Source organism: Artemia sp. Qi Xiang Cuo, chromosome 17 (genome assembly GCF_049724085.1).
Source record: "Artemia sp. Qi Xiang Cuo chromosome 17, ASM4972408v1, whole genome shotgun sequence".
NCBI lineage: Eukaryota > Metazoa > Arthropoda > Branchiopoda > Anostraca > Artemiidae > Artemia > Artemia sp. Qi Xiang Cuo.
In genome coordinates this window covers 48,464,551-48,485,883 of record NC_142810.1, presented here as the reverse complement: position 1 = coordinate 48,485,883, position 21,333 = coordinate 48,464,551, and the positions used below count along the sequence as shown (strand labels likewise).

The 21,333-nt window shown below is 35.9% G+C and overlaps 1 protein-coding gene across 3 annotated transcripts in view; it reads left to right on the top strand.

The window, feature by feature from the left end:
* Nucleotides 1-21,333, top strand: part of PhKgamma (phosphorylase kinase gamma) — a 73,069-nt gene that overhangs the window by 40,120 nt on the left and 11,616 nt on the right. For 2 of the 3 annotated variants that reach the window (XM_089102901.1, XM_089102903.1), the window contains exons 6-9: nt 3,130-3,220; nt 8,180-8,316; nt 14,433-14,530; nt 19,577-19,609. In XM_089102901.1, the coding sequence (XP_088959027.1) occupies nt 3,130-3,220; nt 8,180-8,316; nt 14,433-14,530; nt 19,577-19,609 (359 nt within the window). The remainder of the gene's footprint in view (nt 1-3,129; nt 3,221-8,179; nt 8,317-14,432; nt 14,531-19,576; nt 19,610-21,333) is intronic. The other variant, XM_089102902.1, reaches the window with a different exon arrangement.

Here is a 21,333-nt window from a genome sequence, read left to right as displayed (position 1 = left end):
ATGATCTCTGTTCATTTGAATTTTGAATTTTTATTTGGCTTCAGCTCATCTTTGGTTTAATGTAGCTCTTTACTTTTCTCTTGAAAACTTATTTTTGAAATTGTTTTTTATTTAATATTCAAGATATTCTAAGCTCCATAATGAGAATTGGCGCCTTTTACAGAATGAAACCGTTGGTTGCTTAAAATGAATTCAAACCGTTGGTTGCTTAATTCAAAATCTTTTGTTGTAGATGCTAGATTTTGGCAGAGGAAAATTGAAGTGACATTTTTCTTTTTTTAAGAAATAAAGACTTGTTAATAAAACACATAATTAAAATAAAGAGTTTCTTACATAAAATTAGCCTAGAAAGTCTCTTATTTAAATAATTTGAAAATATTCTGGACCGTGATATGATTTTTTCATCTTTTTCGGTGATAGTATTTACCTAGAGTTTTGGTGAGTTTTTACCTAGAGTTTTTTGGTGATCTTTTTCGGTGATAGTATTTACCTAGAGTTTTTTCAGACCTTTTAGAACTCCTGGGAATCTTGCCCCTGGTGCATTAACAGAGATTTCACCCCTGTTAAAATAAAACGCACGTTTATAAACACACAATTCGGCAAATACACTTATGTCAGTCTTTAACTGTATTCCATAGTAGTAGTTAAAATTAATAGCACCCTCTTTGCTAACTATAGCAAAAGCATGAATATGGATACCGAAATATAAATTATAAAAATATAGCTTTTACTGCAATTATCATTTATATACTAACAATTTACATTAAAATAGATACAAAAAATAAGCATACTTACATAACAAGCCCATAACCATAATGACATCCACTACATGTATAAAGGAATTTACAAACAAAGTCGTAGAAAAAGTTTGATTGCTCAAGCTCATGACTCCTTGTTCTTAGACTTATCGGGTTCAGTTACATAGTTAAGTTAATAGTTAATAGTTAAGAACTCCTGGGAATCTTGCCCCTGGTGCATTAAAAGCCAATACGTACGGAAATAGTTGAGTCAAATGGTAATATCTAGGTAATTTTTTCATCTTTTTCGGTCCACTAGATCAGTGGACAGTATTTACGTAGGACAGATGATTTTTTCATCTTTTTCGGTGATAGTATTTACCTAGAGTTTTTTCAGACCTTTTAGAACTCCTGGGAATCTTGCCCCTGGTGCATTAAAAGCCAATACGTACGGAAATAGTTGAGTCAAATGGTAATATCTAGGTAATTTTTTCATCTTTTTCGGTGATAGTATTTACCTAGAGTTTTTTCAGACCTTTTAGAACTCCTGGGAATCTTGCCCCTGGTGCATTAAAAGCCAATACGTACGGAAATAGTTGAGTCAAATGGTAATATCTAGGTAATTTTTTCATCTTTTTCGGTGATAGTATTTACCTAGAGTTTTTTCAGACCTTTTAGAACTCCTGGGAATCTTGCCCCTGGTGCATTAAAAGCCAATACGTACGGAAATAGTTGAGTCAAATGGTAATATCTAGGTAATTTTTTCATCTTTTTCGGTGATAGTATTTACCTAGAGTTTTTTCAGACCTTTTAGAACTCCTGGGAATCTTGCCCCTGGTGCATTAAAAGCCAATACGTACGGAAATAGTTGAGTCAAATGGTAATATCTAGGTAATTTTTAGATACTGACATTTGAGCTGATTCTTATGAGTTTTATTCATCTGGCTCTAGTAGAAGTGTGCCAGAAAGCAATTTAAATCCCTATTTATAGAGGCTTCGTTCATCCGGTCCTAGCTTTCTTTAAAAAAAAAAAAAAAGTTTGTCCAGAAAGCAATTGTTACCCCAATAATTTTTTTTTTTCTCATTATTTGCACCACAAGTGGCATTTGTCTCTAGTTGTGTTTTCTCTTTCTTCGGTTCAGTTTCTTGGTATGGTAATTTGAAAATGCTCTGAACTATGATGTGTTGGTAATTACATAAAGAAAGAAAAACGAGCAAAAATGGGGTTTTTATAGGCCAAATGACGATACTGTTTGCTCGTTTGCGTCGATGACTGCTCGTTTTTCTTTCTTTATGTGATGTCAGGCCAATGTGGTTTAAGAAATTATGTTGGTAATTAGTATGGTAATGGTAATATTATTGGTAATTGTAAGTATAGCAATGGTATGTTGGTATGGTAATTTGAAAATGCTCTGAACTATGATGTGTTTACGTCTTCTTTTTCAGTGATTGTACGTTTTTTTTTATCTTAATGTATATCACTCCTCTATCAGACCTTGTTGGAACTCCTGGCATCTTGCCCCTGAGTCACTAAAAGCAAATATATATGGAAATAGTTGAGCTAGTCAAATGGTAATTTTAAGAAAAATGGTAATATTCAGGGGGGTTCGAACCCCATAACCCCTCCCCTGGATACGGTCTTAAGTATGAACTTAACATTAAAGAAGCATTTACCGCTGTATTGCTATTATTGGGACAACAACTAGTTCCTCAGTAAGCTCCTCTCCTTCTAAACCTGATTTTAAATCGTGTCTTGGCCCAAGTTGCTTGACGTCGTGGGCACTGGAGCCAGATTCTGGGGTTGCGATAAGTAGATTTGTAAATGAACTAAAAGGTTTAGCGTCATCTGGTCCGGATTGTATATCCCCAAGGCAGTGAAATGTTCCTTCAATTATTTATTGTTTGGCAAACTTGTAAATCTGTTTTCGAGACTGGAATTTTTCCCAGTTCACCCAAGTGGGCTCGAGTGATTGTTTTATATAAAGATAGGCCTCGGAGTGGCCCAGCTAATTATCGACCGATATCTTTACTGTCTGTATTCAGCAATATTTTTGATAAGGATATGCTTTTCCATCTACTTTCCTTTTTAGATTTTCTCTGGGTTGTCCAGAAGGCAGTTGTTTACCCTATATAATTTATTTTTATTCGTAATATTTGAACCACAAGTAAAAATTGTCGCTTATTATGTTTTTTTTCAGTATCTTAGTACAGTAATTTTGAAACACTCAGAACTGAGATGTGTTTATATCTTAGTTTTCAGTGATTGTGTCCTTTTTTATGCCTCCTCTTTCAGACCTTGTATATATGTATATCACTCCTCTTTCAGACCTTGTATATATGTATATCACTCCTCTTTCAGATTTTGTATATATGTATATCACTCCTCTTTCAGACCTTGTTGGAACGCCTGGATATCTTGCCCCTGAGGTACTAAAAGCCAATATGTATGAAAATGGGAATGGATATGGAAAAGAAGTTGACATGTAAGAGATTACACTTTTTTTCAATGAGGGGAGAGAGGGAGGGAACTGTTATTGGGAATCTCAATTTATTAGAAATAATGCTTTTATTGGTTGAATGCTTACTTTGTTTTTTAATTCAGTCATGTTTTGCTTTTCTTTTCTTGCTCGTTTCATTGTCAGTCTTTTTTTTTAACTTCTTAAATCCTCTTTTCCTGATGTTTTTAATAATACTTTCTGATCTTGCTTCAATTACTGTCTGCGATTTTTCTTTCCGATCTGTACTATTTTTCCTTATTTTCATTTTCTCTATTTTTTAGTATTTCCTTTAAACTAAAACCCTTGAAACCTTATAAGTTTCCTGTGTTGTATAACAACGATAAAAGGACGTAAAATTCCCATTTCACGTCCTAGAAATTGTAAACCAAATAAGAGTATACAATAGTTTATACAACAAAGGAATGGAGTTGCCATACTTAAATTTTTTTCCCGAAAGTGGGGCTACTTTGAGGAGTATTATTACCAAACAGTAACCATGCCTTTTGTTTCATCGTCAAATACTGAATTGAATTCTTAGAAGTAAATTATAATTATTACATTCTAAAATGTATTTGAGAAGTTATTACATGCCAAATTAGATAAGTAAAAATTTACAACTTTCGGAGAATCTTAATTTTAAATCACGGGTTGGCCAGCATAAGGTCCGCTAGAGCATACTATTTGGCCCAAAGGGAAATATCTGTTACATGTTACAATATTGCATCAGTCTTTTTTAATATAGATTGTATGATATTGCTTGGTATATTTTTGATAATCTTTTCTAGATAATTTCCCTTTTTTAAATTTTTTAGATTTTTCAGATATTTTTTTTTTTACCATTTCTTCGTGACTGCAACTGAAGATTTGGTTTTGTGTAATTTTGAGAAATTTTGTGGTAATTATAATTTAGAACTGAATCAAGGTAGAAATTTAATTGCTAATGAGTACTGATGAATAAAAAGTAGAGCAAATTCCATCTGCTCTCCTTCGATGCCTTTATCACCAAGACGTCTAGAAAATATTTGGAGACAGTGCTTAGCAAAGCTTCTCCATCAAGAGATTTTTTTTGGGGGGGGGAAGGGGAGAGGTGGGCTTGCTAAAGTAACTTCGTACGAGGCCTCAATTTACAAGTTTTTTCAGTATCTTTTTTAGATACATTTTGCCTTTTTTTTTCTGATATCTTAGAAGTCACATATTATTTCCATAACTCGCACGGGTTCCGACTTCCCTTCAATTTCAGTCAATTATTGTATTTCTTCAATTCACGTTTTCTACTCTGTGAAAGTTTGTTTTCAGAGACAATGTCTGATCTGATTTTCCGCTGATCATTGAATTCATGCTTAAAGGCATTTTTGCCTTTCTATTTCACTACGGACTCTGTGAGGGTTACTTGAAATGTAAATAAAAGACGTAATTAAAAAAAAAAATGCCTGTTTTTGCAAACGAAATACAGAGTAAACGAAAACGATTTCGTAAAACTGACTCGGTCGAGCTTCACTTGTAAAAGAGACAAAGAACGGTGGGCCGTCAGCAGGGTTGTTAGATGTTAAATAAAAGAAGACGGCTAAATCTCACTGTATCTCGCCCAAATCGGCCGAACTTTAAAAAATTCTAATGGTTGTTACGAACTTTGGTGTTATGAGAAAGGTCGAAAACTCTACCTCTAATCATAGAATTTACCATGTCTTGGCATCCATCAGGGGCCAAACGAAAAGTAGGTCGTCCCCGAATAGGAGGGGAAGAGGTAAAAAGTGCCGCTTCGAATAGATCGAGTGGAGAAGGATCGTGTGCGGCTGATATGGCCTCTGGCGGTCTGGTGCTGTAGTAAGTTGTTAGTAGTAGTAGTAGTAGCTATAGTTATTTTTTGTTTACTTGTAGATGGGCATGTGGCGTAATTATGTAAACTTTATTGGTTGGTGAACCTCCATTCACCATTCACCAGTTGTTAGTAGTAGTAGTAGTTGTAGTTACGTTTTGTTTACTTATAGGCGGGTGTGTGGCATAATTGGTACACTTTATTGGTTGGCTCACCCCCATTCAAAATTCACCAGTTGTTAGTAGAAGTAGTTGTAGTTACTTTTTCTTTGGGCATGTGGCGTAATTATGTACGCTTTATTGGTTGGCTCACCTCCATTCGCCTGTTGTTAATAGTAGTAGTTGTAATTACTTTATTTTTACTTGTAGGTGGGCGTGTGGCGTAATTATGCACACTTTATTGGTTGACTCACCTCCAATCAACAATCACCAGTAGTAGTTGTTAGTTGTTATTAGTAGCAGTTGTAGTTACTTTTTCTTTACTTGTAGGTGGGCGTGTGGCGTAATTATGCACACTTTATTGGTTGACTCACCTCCATTCAACAATCACCAGTAGTAGTTGTTAGTTGTTATTAGTAGCAGTTGTAGTTACTTTTTCTTTACTTATAGGTGGGCGTGTGGCGTAATTATGCACACTTTATTGGTTGACTCACCTCCATTCAACAATCACCAGTAGTAGTTGTTAGTTGTTATTAGTAACAGTTGTAGTTACTTTTTCTTTACTTATAGGTGGGCGTGTGGCGTAATTATGCACACTTTATTGGTTGACTCACCTCCATTCAACAATCACCAGTAGTAGTTGTTAGTTGTTATTAGTAGCAGTTGTAGTTACTTTTTCTTTACTTATAGGTGGGCGTGTGGCGTAATTATGAACACTTTATTGGTTGACTCACCTCCAATCAACAATCACCAGTAGTAGTTGTTAGTTGTTATTAGTAACAGTTGTAGTTACTTTTTCTTTACTTATAGGTGGGCGTGTGGCGTAATTATGCACACTTTATTGGTTGACTCACCTCCATTCAACAATCACCAGTAGTAGTTGTTAGTTGTTATTAGTAGCAGTTGTAGTTACTTTTTCTTTACTTATAGGTGGGCGTGTGGCGTAATTATGCACACTTTATTGGTTGACTCACCTCCAATCAACAATCACCAGTAGTAGTTGTTAGTTGTTATTAGTAGCAGTTGTATTTACTTTTTCTTTACTTATAGGTGGGCGTGTGGCGTAATTATGCACACTTTATTGGTTGACTCACCTCCATTCAACAATCACCAGTAGTAGTTGTTAGTTGTTATTAGTAGCAGTTGTAGTTACTTTTTCTTTACTTATAGGTGGGCGTGTGGCGTAATTATGCACACTTTATTGGTTGACTCACATCCAATCAACAATCACCAGTAGTAGTTGTTAGTTGTTATTAGTAGCAGTTGTAGTTACTTTTTCTTTACTTATAGGTGGGCGTGTGGAGTAATTATGCACACTTTATTGGTTGACTCACCTCCATTCAACAATCACCAGTAGTAGTTGTTAGTTGTTATTAGTAGCAGTTGTAGTTACTTTTTCTTTACTTATAGGTGGGCGTGTGGCGTAATTATGCACATTTTATTGGTTGACTCACCTCCATTCAACAATCACCAGTAGTAGTTGTTAGTTGTTATTAGTAGCAGTTGTAGTTACTTTTTCTTTACTTATAGGTGGGCGTGTGGCGTAATTATGCACACTTTATTGGTTGACTCACCTCCATTCAACAATCACCAGTAGTAGTTGTTAGTTGTTATTAGTATCAGTTGTAGTTACTTTTTCTTTACTTATAGGTGGGCGTGTGGCGTAATTATGCACAATTTATTGGTTGACTCACCTCCATTCAACAATCACCAGTAGTAGTTGTTAGTTGTTATTAGTAGCAGTTGTAGTTACTTTTTCTTTACTTATAGGTGGGCGTGTGGCGTAATTATGCACACTTTATTGGTTGACTCACATCCAATCAACAATCACCAGTAGTAGTTGTTAGTTGTTATTAGTAACAGTTGTAGTTACTTTTTCTTTACTTATAGGTGGGCGTGTGGCGTAATTATGCACACTTTTTTGGTTGACTCACCTCCATTCAACAATCACCAGTAGTAGTTGTTAGTTGTTATTAGTAGCAGTTGTAGTTACTTTTTCTTTACTTATAGGTGGGCGTGTGGCGTAATTATGCACACTTTATTGGTTGACTCACCTCCATTCAACAATCACCAGTAGTAGTTGTTAGTTGTTATTAGTAGCAGTTGTAGTTACTTTTTCTTTACTTATAGGTGGGTGTGTGGCGTAATTATGCACACTTTATTGGTTGACTCACCTCCAATCAACAATCACCAGTAGTAGTTGTTAGTTGTTATTAGTATCAGTTGTAGTTACTTTTTCTTTACTTATAGGTGGGCGTGTGGCGTAATTATGCACACTTTATTGGTTGACTCACCTCCATTCAACAATCACCAGTAGTAGTTGTTAGTTGTTATTAGTAGCAGTTGTAGTTACTTTTTCTTTACTTATAGTTGGGCGTTTGGCGTAATTATGCACACTTTATTGGGTGACTCACCTCCATTCAACAATCACCAGTAGTAGTTGTTAGTTGTTATTAGTAGCAGTTGTAGTTACTTTTTCTTTACTTTTAGGTGGGCGTGTGGCGTAATTATGGACACTTTATTGGTTGACTCACCTCCATTCAACAATCACCAGTAGTAGTTGTTAGTTGTTATTAGTAGCAGTTGTAGTTACTTTTTCTTTACTTATAGGTGGGCGTGTGGCGTAATTATGCACACTTTATTGGTTGACTCACCTCCATTCAACAATCACCAGTAGTAGTTGTTAGTTGTTATTAGTAACAGTTGTAGTTACTTTTTCTTTACTTATAGGTGGGCGTGTGGCGTAATTATGCACACTTTATTGGTTGACTCACCTCCATTCAACAATCACCAGTAGTAGTTGTTAGTTGTTATTAGTAACAGTTGTAGTTACTTTTTCTTTACTTATAGGTGGGCGTGTGGCGTAATTATGCACACTTTATTGGTTGACTCACCTCCAATCAACAATCACCAGTAGTAGTTGTTAGTTGTTATTAGTAACAGTTGTAGTTACTTTTTCTTTACTTATAGGTGGGCGTGTGGCGTAATTATGTACACTTTATTGGTTGGCTCACCTCCATTCTACCACAAAAAGCAAATGGTTATGTTGAGAAACATAATGGAGGGAAAGTATTCATTAGATTCGCCCACGTGGAACGATATAACTGGTAAGATTTTTTTTTTTTTTCTATAGGAGGCATTCAGTGGCCAACCTGACGAAGACTATTGAAAAAAATTTATGGAAAATTTAAAAGGAAGACTCCTTGCAGGCTTATATCTTGTTCTAACAATTATTCAAATGACGTCTAGAGTTTATTGGTGGTTGCTTTTACATGTTATTTTCTTTATTTGATTTTCTTTTTTTCTTTATTTTTTCTTAAATTTTCTTAAGAAAATTTAATTTAAGGATCGCACTATCTCGTCCATTAAAAACTTTCTTAGTTTATTCGGTCAAACTATTTACATATTATTGGGTGGTGTTGCCATAATTTGTAAAGCTTGGATAAGAAATCCGAAAAACAAACAAACAGAAAACTAATAGCCGACACACACTTTCCTGTAAATCTTAGAAAAATCATTAACTGTTCTTGTTTTGTATCTAAGATAGAGGTATTCAGACTTAACAGAACTTACATCATTAAGAAGTGTGAATTTTATTTTTTTCGATGGAATTGAGCAGAATATTCTTTTTATAGTTGAGGAAAGGGCACTCCCTAAAAATATTTTAGAATACTTGCTTGGAGAAAAGAACTATTATTTGAATTTTTTAACAAACATGGGTGTTCCCTGGTGTTCTAACCGCCTTGATTGAAAACATAGCCGATACATGATGCATATTATTTGCATCATGATGTATATTATAAAGCATTGCATATTATTGCAATGCTTTATGTAAATTGAATTGACTGAACTGCTTAAAGAAATTTTATGTTTTTATTTTTTTAAACTGGCCCCTCGTTAGCTTTTCGAACTGGTGACACATTTAAGATCCCCAATTAATTTGTACCAAAATTGCTTTGGGATCTCCCTCTGGTGCCGGACAAATTTTCTAATGGGCCTTTTTCTTTGAGACGGGGTTAGTCGACGCCGAGACTGACAAAATGATTTTTAAGGTATCCAATCCCCTTAAGTGTATTACCTTATCCCCTTAAGGGGATACACTTTTAAGGTATCTTTTAAGGGGATACACTTTTAAGGATACACTTTTAAGGTATCCAATCCCCTTAAGTGTAAGTGTATTTTACAATTGGATATTGACTTGGTGAAATTGGATTCAGAAAAGTTTCATGTCAAAATTTGGTCTTTTTCAAATTACGGATTATCTTCCGTGGAAATTTGCAGAGTATACTTCAGGACAATTGCTACTTTTCCGGTAGTATATTCAACTCATTTGACCTTTACTCCAATTAAAATAAGATGAAGTTTTTACGAAATTGAAACAAAGAGTGACACTGAAGTCCTCCAGGGTTCAGCATTCTTGTTTGAATTGTAACGGTTTCCTGTTGTTTTTATTATTATTTTTACTCTGTTCTTTTTATGCTATTGTAGACGGGTTCTGAAATGAAAATAAAACTTAAAGCAAACATAAATTATCGTCAACATGAGAGGGGAGAACTGATACCCCCTGGGTCTTTATGCTAAATCTTTTCAATATTTTCCTGAAAGCATTCTACAATGTAGTAAATACACCTAGTTGATAATTGCAGCTGCTTCATTTGTCGATTATCCCTCAATTTATTTGACCTGAGAATTTTGTGTACATTAAATAACCCCTTTCATTATTAAGGATACTACTACTACTAATAACTTACTTATAATAATAATTATTATTATTTATCAACTGTCTGTATACTTATGAATTGCGCTTACAAGAGTACAAAAACACAGTAAAATAAAAGGGAATGGAAACACTAACAAAAAAAATGACGAGAAAGATATCAGCTTCTTAGACAACACAACTAAGCTATACAATCAAGTGAAAAGTCGACAGTATTTTCTCAATATTACGGCACTGGCCACAAGCTGGTCCATTTTTGAAGAAATATAAAAAACGCCATATCTATTTGAAATGTACCGGTTGCGAGCCCAAAGTGGCAGCTACAGAAGACATCTGCAGAAGCGGAAGAATAGAACCTTAATTTTTTTCCGCTTAGATAGTGTCAAAAAACTTCATAAAGGGACCAAGAAGAAGACACGTGGGGCGAAAAAAGATTTGTAAAGTCTGCTCAGGGTTAATTTGTGAAACAGGCCTTAAAATCCAGCAAGAAGCCCGTACGATATTCTATGTTTTTCTCTCAACCCTGAGATAACAAGTGATTTAGTAGTTTTAACATTCGATTGAAATGGGAGACCTAAATATTTCAGAAAAGACCATGCGGAAATAGCTGCAGGACCAACATTGATAGTAACGGAAAGTTGTTACTACGAAGCGAAGATGAGAAGCCCAGTTTTTGAGGAAGCGACTTGGAGCCCATTCTCATTGAGAACAGAGCACAATATGTCAACTGTATTTTGGAGAACTTGGAGATCGTCTGATAGTAGAAGAATGTTGTCTATGTAACAGAGGTGGCTGACATCAATATAGGCCTCAATGAGAAATGGAGGAATATTTTTAGTAACGGTTCGGATGGCATTATTGAAAAGGGAATAAGCACAGAACCTTGTTTCACACCTTTCTGAACAGTGATGGAGTTACTAAACTGGCTACCTAGATTTACCCGTATGGACGCATTGCCATACCAATCCCATAAGAGGCGACAGATAAAATGGTTTATTCTATTTCTCAAGAGACAAAGAATAGCCTGTGAATGAATAATGGAATCGAATGCCTTTGAAATGTTGATCGCACACACATACAGATTATTTTTCAGCATCAGATAGCGGTATAAAATGGTAAAAAAAAGTTGTATGTGCGTTATGCGCCCCCAAGCCTTCGTAGAATCCGAAATGGTTGTCTCCATGGTCGCACCTTGTGTTGATTTCTTGGAAGATTAGCTTTTAAAAAACATTACCAATAGTGGAGCAAGCGGTAATTGGTCTGTACAATTCAAAAACCTCTAGGGTTTTTGTCCTTCTTTAAGACACATGGAACAAGACCTTCCGAAAGGGCAGATGAAGCATATTGCTGAGCAATATAAACCTGAAATAATAGCGACAAATATTGTATAATAAGTGGTGTAGCAGATAGGAGGTACTCAGCTTTTGCCAAATAGTATCCTGGAGTTTTACCAGGTTTCATTTGACGGATTGAGCCTGGACAGCTGAAGGTGTAACAATCACAAAGTTCCCTTGGTGGTCAAGTTTCGACATATGGTAGAAGAGAACATGTTTATAGGTAGCTTCAACCGGAGGAAGATCATCGGAGGAAAGCGAGGAAAAATGTTTTTCGCACGCAGCGACATCGATCGAGCTAGATTGCGAAGACGAACTTGGTTCAGCTTCGAAAATCCCTTCCAAAGCGGCTGGGGGTTATTTCTAAATCTCATGTGTTGCAGTTTGGACTTGTCTATTTTTCCAACGGCAGAAAGCTTTTGGAACTTACGTTTAGTTGACTTAACTATCGAAAAAATAACACCCGAACGGGGACGATCACAGTCCGTCTAAATCCGAAACCAAAACTTATGATGGTGCTTGGTATCTTGCAATTCATCATCTTCTTTCCAACCATGTTTCTGTGTCCTTATTTTGACCCTTGTCGAAGGCACATGTACAGGAGAAGCGACTAAAGAGCATGCGTCAATTCAGCTAGAAAGCCGCCTGAGGCTTTCAAGAAGCCGCAGCAAGCCGCCTGAGGTTTTCAAGAAGCCGCAGCAAGCCGCCTGAGGCTTTCAAGAAGCCGTAGCAAGCCGCCTGAGGCCTATGCAGTTGCGCCTACTCTTCCTCCACCCTAATCTATTCAAACCTTCAATCTTTATTCCCTCCCAAGAAGTCCCGATTCTTGGGAGGTAATCTGTACTCAGGTAATCTGGATCAAAATCTGTAATCTTAGCTTATCTCTCATTATAGCTGTATAAATCGGGACAGAAGCCCATTTGTTGTACATCTTGTTGTTTGATTTACGGTCATTCAAACGGGCATCCCAAATTATTTGTAGACAATTCCTCTGAAAAACACGTTTCAGAACCATACTTGGCCACTGTCACCACTGTAGCTATCAATATTCAAACCTTGGATCGCAGATTACCTTCCTATTCTTCAAGATTTTTGTCAACCGTGAAAAAAAAAACTGGCCCTTGGCTATTCTGCCCTTTACATCGTCACTGCATCCACAATCTTGACTAGCAATACTACCCAGATAAATAAATCCATCCACTGAATTGATCTTATCGTTACCCTACGTCGCCTCTTCGCCTTCATTTGTTCCTAGTCGAAGCGGCTTAGTCGTTTTAACGTTAATTTTCAAACTTATTGTGGCCCCCTGAACTTTCAAAATTCCAGAAATTCATTCACGTTGCTAACATTTTCATCTAGGATACTAAGATTATCAGCATGATCTAAGTCTAGGAGAGTTTTACTTCCCGATTTGATCATGTGCTCTTCCATAGCCTTTCCTTTGCTCCTTAAGACAAAGTCCATCAAAATGATGCATATAAATGGGGATAGAACGCAACTCTATTCATAGAATCAAACCTGATAACTGATCACAAACAAATTAGGGATTCTTTCTCAAGTTAAATTTAATTCTCTTGAATTTGTTTTGTAAAGATTAAATGTTCCAAATAAGCTTGGTTTTAACAGAAAACATAAAAAAGAAGCATTTTTGGAATAAAATGAAGACAGACAAGCACCAAATTCACCGGACACAAAAGATTGCTCATTTGGACATTTGTACCGTATACCTTTGGGCGTGGTTTAAAAAATAGCATTTCTCAGCTCAACATCACTGCGGAACTCGCAGGACCTGGTTGATTTGAAACTTTATCTATAGTTTGTTTTTTAGAAAAATGTACAAATCATTCGAATGGTTTAGGACCGTGATTCCTAACATGAGGGTAGACTACACCGGTGGGGCATAGTAATATTTTGGTGTGTTATGGACAGGACGTGCACCCTTTGGCTGACTATACTTTTGAGCCATAATTTTGAAAAAAAAAAATTTTTTTCCTGTGAATGACCTCGCATTCATATGCATTTAAAGGACAAAAAAGATGCATGATGTATTGCAATGACGTCATGCATTGTATAAAAGGTGTTGTAATCAGGCAATATCTTTCATTAGTTTAAAATATGCCTAGACGCCCTCCCCCCCCCCCCTAAAAAATTACTAAGTTAATGGCCTTATAAGCTTCCACCAGGTGAATACATGTAAAATTTTGAATAACAAAATTTGGCGTAAGCCTAAGACAGCCCCTTCACATAAGGAAACATGTTAAGAAAACAATTCTTACTTTATTATATGCAGAATGAACATAGTTCACACATTTTGCACTGAGATAACCTTTATCTTCACTTCTTTCCTGGTTTTTCCAGTTTTTCTATCACATTTATAAATATTTGTGTTTATTCTCTAAGGCTTGAAAATGTTTATAAATAAACGCCCAAACGCCATCTAGCCTAACCTAATCTATCACTATTTGTTGATTGATATGTGATGTGAGAAATAATTAGCTGACACTGATGGTGTTTAATTACATAGATAGAGTATTTGAAAACGGGAAAAATATGGTCGAATCCCCGTTATTTTTCAGAAATTTGTCAAAAAATTGCACAACAATGAAAGAAGTGAATATAAAGGTTCTTCCTGTAATCTACATATCATGAAGCAAGAATTGTTTTTTTAACATGTTTCCTTATGTAAAGGGGCTTGTCTAGGCCTATACCTAAAATTTAAATTTCACGGGGTGGGGGGGCATCAGGATTTTAGAAACTTTGAAGTGGGGTATGGTCCGAATTTGTGTAGGAACCACTTGATTTAGAATTTTCAATTGTTTCTATATCTTCTGCCACCCTCAGAATAAGTTTTCTATTTTGTTTTTCTTGTATTATTTTTTATTTATTTGTTTCATATAGATACTTATTTAGTTTTATTTGTTATTTTTGTTCATTTATTTGTAAATTTGCTTATTTATTTGTTAATTTAATTTTATTATTTACTTTATTGATATCAATTATTTTATCTTACTTGTTTATTACTCATTTTTATGTATAGTCGGCTAATCCTTCTTCCGGCTATGTATTCTTTGTTTTGTTTTTTTTATTTCTTGGCAACATTGGCCATCCTATTTTATTGATTCGTAGCTGTTCTGTTTGTTTTGATGTTTATATTCATTGGGTCATCTTTCAGATGTTCCTAAAGACTTGATCTCGAAGTTATTAGTCACTGACCCTGCTAGACGGTACACGGTAGATGACGCTTTGCGACATGAATTTTTTCAAGTGCTTGTAAGTATGATAACGTGGCTCTAATAATATACTGTTCAGGATCGGTGGGATAAATTGCAGAATGTAGCGAGATTTCTGATAGTTTATGTTTTTGACAAGTGTGACATTTCTGGCGTTTTTTATTCTTTTTCTTCTTAATCCTCTTCTTCTTTTGAAAGAAACCGTTAGTGATAATGACGCGACAAAAATCGATAAAGATCCTTCGGAGTCATTGATGGTGCATAGAGATCCAATGCCACGCAACATGAATAACTAACGTCAGCCTTTTTTATCACATTCCTACAATAATTAATTTTTTTTGCATTTAACATAATGATGCCTTATTTTATTAAAAAATAAATATCAAGTCAAAATTACATAGCGTCTGAGGTTATTTTGGTCCCTGCTTTCGGAACGTCCAGCTTTGCCTTAAGCGTTTCTTGCTGCAGTATTTGAAAGTTTAGTCCATTCATGGTCAGAAATTTTTGAGAATCTCCATTGCTAACACAAGTTGTAAACACCATCTATGTAGTTGATCATGTAAACATAGGCAGCAGTGATGACAATAGTGTTATTCATAAGACCCCTTTTTTGGGAAATTGGAAAAGATGCAAGTTCTAAACGCAAGATTGACCTCTACCTGGAAACCGTCTGATACGTCCCCCACCCGCCTTAAAAGGGGTTCTCTCTGCATTTGTGTGGATTATCTAGGCTATTTTGTTAAAAAAAAAAAAAAATGCACAAAGAAGTAGGCTGTCTTAAGGAGACTTGATTTTAAGTCTGAATAAAAATTCGAAACGAAAATTTAGTTTGGAGATTGTGAAATTAATAGTTTATACAAACACACGTCTAAAGATACAGCCAAAGGAAACCAACTTGTCGGGCCTATTAGGTGATCTTTCAGGTATCTTGCCACAACGTATTTATAAGTTTTTATGCGTATTTATATACGTTTATTCGTTATAGCCGCTATATAAGGCTCGCCTGGTCCTAATATTGATCACTTAGGCCAATTGGAGTACCAAGGACATCAAAATGAAAAAAAATCCTCCTCCCCCCTGGTTCCATGTTGGTCTATTAATACCTGAAAATTGGGATGTTCTACGATTTTTTCTTTTGGTTGTATACAATTATTAAGATTTTTTCGTTGCGCAAATTCTCTGCTTTGTTACTAGTCTGAATCTTTAAAGGAAGCAAGTGTAAACTTGTTTTGTTTACATACAAGCCCAACCAAAGGGTTCTAATACCCAATTTATTTGCAACTAATCGTCGGGCAATACAGTAATCAATAGGATGCTAAAATTGTGCTGTCCAATAGGGCTAATGAAGAAATATAGGCTTGTGGGAACTGAATCAGAAGAAAATAAGGATTCTATTGATGTGTCAATAGTCAACAAAAGAGATGAATATAACAGAAAATGACGGCCTAATTACTCTTCCTAAAAAGATGCTTTTGGTAGGTAAATCAATTAAATAATTATTTGAAGTGTCTAATCTTGAATAATTATCATAATATCCATATTTTTGCCTAGATTAGATTTATAGAAGTGTTAGTATTTTGCTACAGCAATCAGGAAAATTACAGTTTCTAGAGCTCCATGATGATATTTTTTTTTCGCTCATTTTCGGCTGATTTTTCACACACGTTGTTTATTTTCAAACTTGGCGCCCGCTAAGTGCTAAAATACAGAACTGCATATGGAGGTCTCTTTCATTAAAGATTGAGTTCCCGGCTTGTCCTTGTTTTTTAAGACATATAATGTTGTTTCCATTTAACCTATTTAAAGAATCAGATTTCATTTTTAGTGTCCTTGGTACTTGAAAACTTGGTTCTTTAACGAATTATTGTTGCACCATCTCTGAATGTATTCAAAACTTGCTTGACAAACACCCCAGAGAGGAGATTTAGATATTAGCTAACGTATAAATAATAAAAGTAACACAAATAAAAAATAAAAGTAACACAAAGTAACACAAATAAAAAGTAGCACAAAGTAAAACAATTACGAATAACAAGTGAAACAAAGTTAGTAGACCTGCATAACTCAATTCACTCGATATATCTTTTCACTTTTTTGGGGCTTTGGCTAACCTCCGTCCTAGTATGTCCATGGAGCCCCTAGGCCATTCTTTCCTGGCCATGTAGCCTTACGGGAGATACTTTACTGAAGTTGATATTTTGGGCTGTCAGCCTGTTGTTATTGATTCATGTTATGTTATCATTATGTTTCAGAAACAAATTGTACTTTGTCTAAATAAAATAAAATGACCTGAGGTGTCTTGCATCACGGCACTTTAGCAAACTGAATCACCTGACTGGGAACAGCACAGCATGATCATAGAAAGTCCAAGAAATTTTGTATTGTCCCATCCCATTTTATTGCATTGATTGGCAAATATTTCTGCTTGAATATATTTTCGTGAAGTGTGTAGTGGCTGGCGAGAGTTTTAATCGTTTTAGCGTGGCTTGCATGTGTAACTATCTTGATTTTTCATGACAGTACTCCATAGTAGATCTAACTGAAGAGATTAAAAAAAAAAATGCAATACTGCTAGTAAGTAAAAATGGTTGGAGTGGGCAGGATAGTATTCAAAATTTTTTTCGGGAGGGGGGGGGGGGTCTCACAAAACGATTTTTTTGGGAGAGGGGTCCAAAAACTTTAAAAAACGCAAAAAAATTAGTTTCTATTCATTTTTTTTTGGCTTTTCACGAGTCGGACTAACATTTCGGGGGGGGGGGGGCTTCAAACTTCCACCTCCTGGATACAGCCTTGGCAGTGGGGATTGTAGACGTTGTAATAATAATACATTTGGTAGTAGTAGTCGTGCAAGAACCCCTTGCGATTATACTAGTTGTGACTGTAGGAGTTGTGCCCATTATTAGTCACGACCTAATTAGTCACGACATTGCTAGTCATCAACCAGAAAACTAGCTGAAGAACGGTTTGTAAGGAATCGGGAAATCGAAAAAGGGTTCAGTTTTGAAGAATGAGAAAAACTCTTCGAGAGCTACAAATAGAATGAACTAGTACGAATGGCCTAGGCTTATATGAAATCTTTTAGATGACACTTAACATATTTAGATATTAAACATGTTAATAACATTATGTTATTGACAAAATATCATATAACTTATGTTTGAATAAAACAGAACAGCATAGTATTTTATTTGAGCTACAATGACGGAGCGAGTAAAACTAGAATTTACCAAATATTTGAGGTAGATTATACTTGATGGCTTGAAACTGGCTTGCGTTCGTAACAATCTAGATTTGTCATCATAATGCCAGGGGCGTAATTTACTATGGGGCAGCGGGGGGGGGGGCAATCACCCCTCCCAGACCATGGTTTGCCAAGGTCAAAACTTTGCAGATGGGTTGAATACGGTTCGCTAAAAATCTGCTCATTACCGATTCATTTGAAAGCCAAACCATTAGAAAGGTCAATGCATGTTTAAAAGCAGGCGAGGAATTTGTTCAAGTTCTTACTTACTTCTCTTCTCTATGTATAAGTCTTTAAAAACTACGAGATTCTGTTGTAGATTCGGTAATATTATTAAAATTCAACTTCTTCCCCTAATCTGCTTATTTAGCCTGTAGGTCTTAGCAACCTGCTTCCCCCAATTTGACCCGGAATCTAAGCTAAATTTCAAATTTGTTATTCAAACTCACGACATGATTTCATAGAATGTTTTGATACTGTTGTGTAGGGAAGAAGTAGAAGAAAGAGCTTGAGAACACCTAACTGGCCCTACTTTAGGCTTTAAACCCATTCCTAAAAGTTTTATTGAACTGCCACAGAAGATTTTTAGTCATTAGTAAGGTTGGGAGTTTGATTGAGGTAAGGAACTGGAAAACCTTCCCAAGCCCTAATTTAGCAATAGATCTGTTCCTGATAATTGCAGTCATGTAACTTCACATCCTTTTTGAGAATGCGATGACTCGCTCTTTACGCGTATACCAGTTGTTCCGGTAAATTTTTGCAAGTTTTTTCTCGTGGTGAATGATTTGTTTATTTGGTTTTGTCATAATTCTGTAACATTTCATTAACAACTTTTCACAAGAAAATCCTTTTAAGAACTTATCCTTCCTCAAGAACCCCTTCAGCCACTTCCCACAATATCCTGCCCCAAAAGGAAAATTTTGGCCCTCATAGAGCAAGATATAGGGGATGGTTAATTTAATTTTATTGATCTTGGAAAAAAACTGATATAGATAGGTTACTAATGCTGTACCATGTCAAATATAAATGATGGCAAACGAATTTTTCCCTCCCCCTCCAACAGAATTCCCTACCCCCTTCTTGACTTTCTGCCAGTGTGGGTCATACGTGCTATTAGAGACGAAGTGTGATGTATCACTAACCCCGCCCCATACGGGTCTCTTGGTTTTATCCTGTCAGAGAGGGTTGTATTTGTCAAGTTTCAACTCAGTTGGAACACTCGTTTCCTGTCGTAGAAATAAAATTTTTACAAAATCATGTAAATTATGCCGTATGTAGTAGGCATGTAAGTAGATAATTCTAGAGCAGTGTAAACTAAGACTATTTTCAAGTGTAAGAATACAGAATGCTCAAATGTGTCCCCCCCCCCCCACATTCCATCAGACCCTTCTATCCCCCTCCCTTCTTAACTTACTCCTGTACACGAAGAAACATTGATGGAGTTAAGTATAATAAGATTATGTGCAAAATCACATATAATATAAAGAATGGGAAACGGATATTTCTGTTCCTCCCTATCCCTACCCCCTCCAACAAGAACTCCCCTCCTGAAACATAATACATTTTGTTAAATACATTCACCAAGATCTCCTTTCAAGGGGAAGTGGCTGCATCTGCTACTACAAATGGCGCATATTAGGCCCAATTGCACTGATTTATTACATGTTCATCAAATCTCCCCAATTTTTTGTTCCGATCCTTTGGACTAATTTTAGAGGATGAATTACCCCCCCCCTCCCTTCCCGCACCAACCCCTATTCAGGCATGGCTTTTTGTAACCAATGATGTGTTTGCTAGAATTACCATGTAAATGTTTTTTATTCATTGCTTTATAATTTTTTTTAGCATGCATGGGAACCCCACGCAGCAGTCACGGAAGTAAGTTTATTTAGAGCTTAGGGTTCAGTGCAGTACTTACATTTTGGCTTTTCTAATTTAGCTTTAGTAGATTTATTTGCCGGTGTATTTTGGGGGAGCTATTAGTTAGGCTTTTTGTGCGTATTTTTAAAGGACTTGTTTTATTTGGCTTTTAGGTTTTGAATATTTCAGCTAATAATGCTTGGTCTCTGTATTACTTCGAGGAAACAGCTAAGTATTTGGCTTTTATGATTTAGCTCTATTATAGTTGATCTTTTTGTGGGTGTGTTTTAGGGACGAGTTTGATTACAGAGATGAATGTGGTCACTTAAGGTTCTGAAACGGGGGCGCGCCGGAAGATGGAGAACGATTTATTAGATGTTTTCCAGGGGTGTTGTCTACGGATTGTTTTAGGTACCCCTTCTAACTGACCGTATTTCAAACAGTAAGCTGTACGAGAACTATGGTTCTATCCCCTTTTCTAGGGCTATAGTGAGAGAAAGGTTGAGATGGCTAGAATATGTTCAGTGGATGAGAGATGATAGATTGCCAGAGATTGTCCTTTTTGCCAACCATATAGGGCCAAACGGAAATCAGATCGTCCCTGAATTGGGTGGGAGGAGCTCATAAGGAAGGATCTAAGAGAAATTGGAACTTTCTCGGGAGGGCGTAAAGAGGGAGGCCTTAAATATATTGGGATGGAGGAGGAAGAGTTTGCGTAGCTGTTGGCCTCAGGTGGCTTGTTGTCGCAGTGGGTTGTTAGTACTAGTAGTAGTTGCTTAGAAGCTATAACATTCAGATATAGAGAAATGACAAGCAATCAGGGGTTAAAGGGAATAGTAAAGTCCTGCATAAAAAAAAATTATCTATATATCTCCATTGTCTTTTGGCGAATTTTTAGGCGAAATTGCCAAAAAAGGCGAAATTGCCTTTTTCGGGCGAATTTTCTTGAAGTAAGATTTTACTGGTAGTCTTTCTCTTTAGTCTAAAATGTAATTTAATTTCCAATTACCTAGGGTGGAAGGAAGATTTCAAATTGTATTTTTTCAAGATTATGGATTTCAAGGAGGAGTATTGTTACTATGTTTTTTACTTTGTCTAAAAGAGAAACATATATTTATTGTTGAAGCGAGCCAACCCGTGTTAATGACATTCTTTAGTACAAATGCATAATAGCGACTTTTCAATAACTAGGAAATCGGTTGTACTAGGTGTTTGAGACTATCCGGAATGCATCTTTAGCGCAAGTACCTTCGGACTTGTACTTTCGAATTACTCCATCTATTTTTACCACAAAATGTATGGTCTGAAAGAAGCTGGGAAGATGCTTGTCTTTCTTTTTTGCTGCAAAAGAAGCAGAAGAAGAAAGTGCAGTTTGGCCTGGAGTGAGGGTACAGTTCTTTTTCTAATTTTTATTATTATTATTTATTGGAAAACCCGTCATACAAAGAAAGGAAAAGACGGAGCAATAAACGAAAAAAAATAAGAAAATACACCAAGTGCAAAAACATACACTTAAAAAAAACACGACAAATACATCTTAACTACTGGGCCAGTACCGACGACCAAGGATGGTTCGACTTCGTCAACGAAGACTTATGAGCACAAATTTGCTTTTCCACAGCTATAATGGGATCAGCAATGCTGAATTTTCTAATTAGATAAGAATTGCAGGTCCAAGAGGGAAAACGTAAAAGATATTTTGCGAACCGGAAGAAAACTGAACGAATTTTTGACTTGTCAGA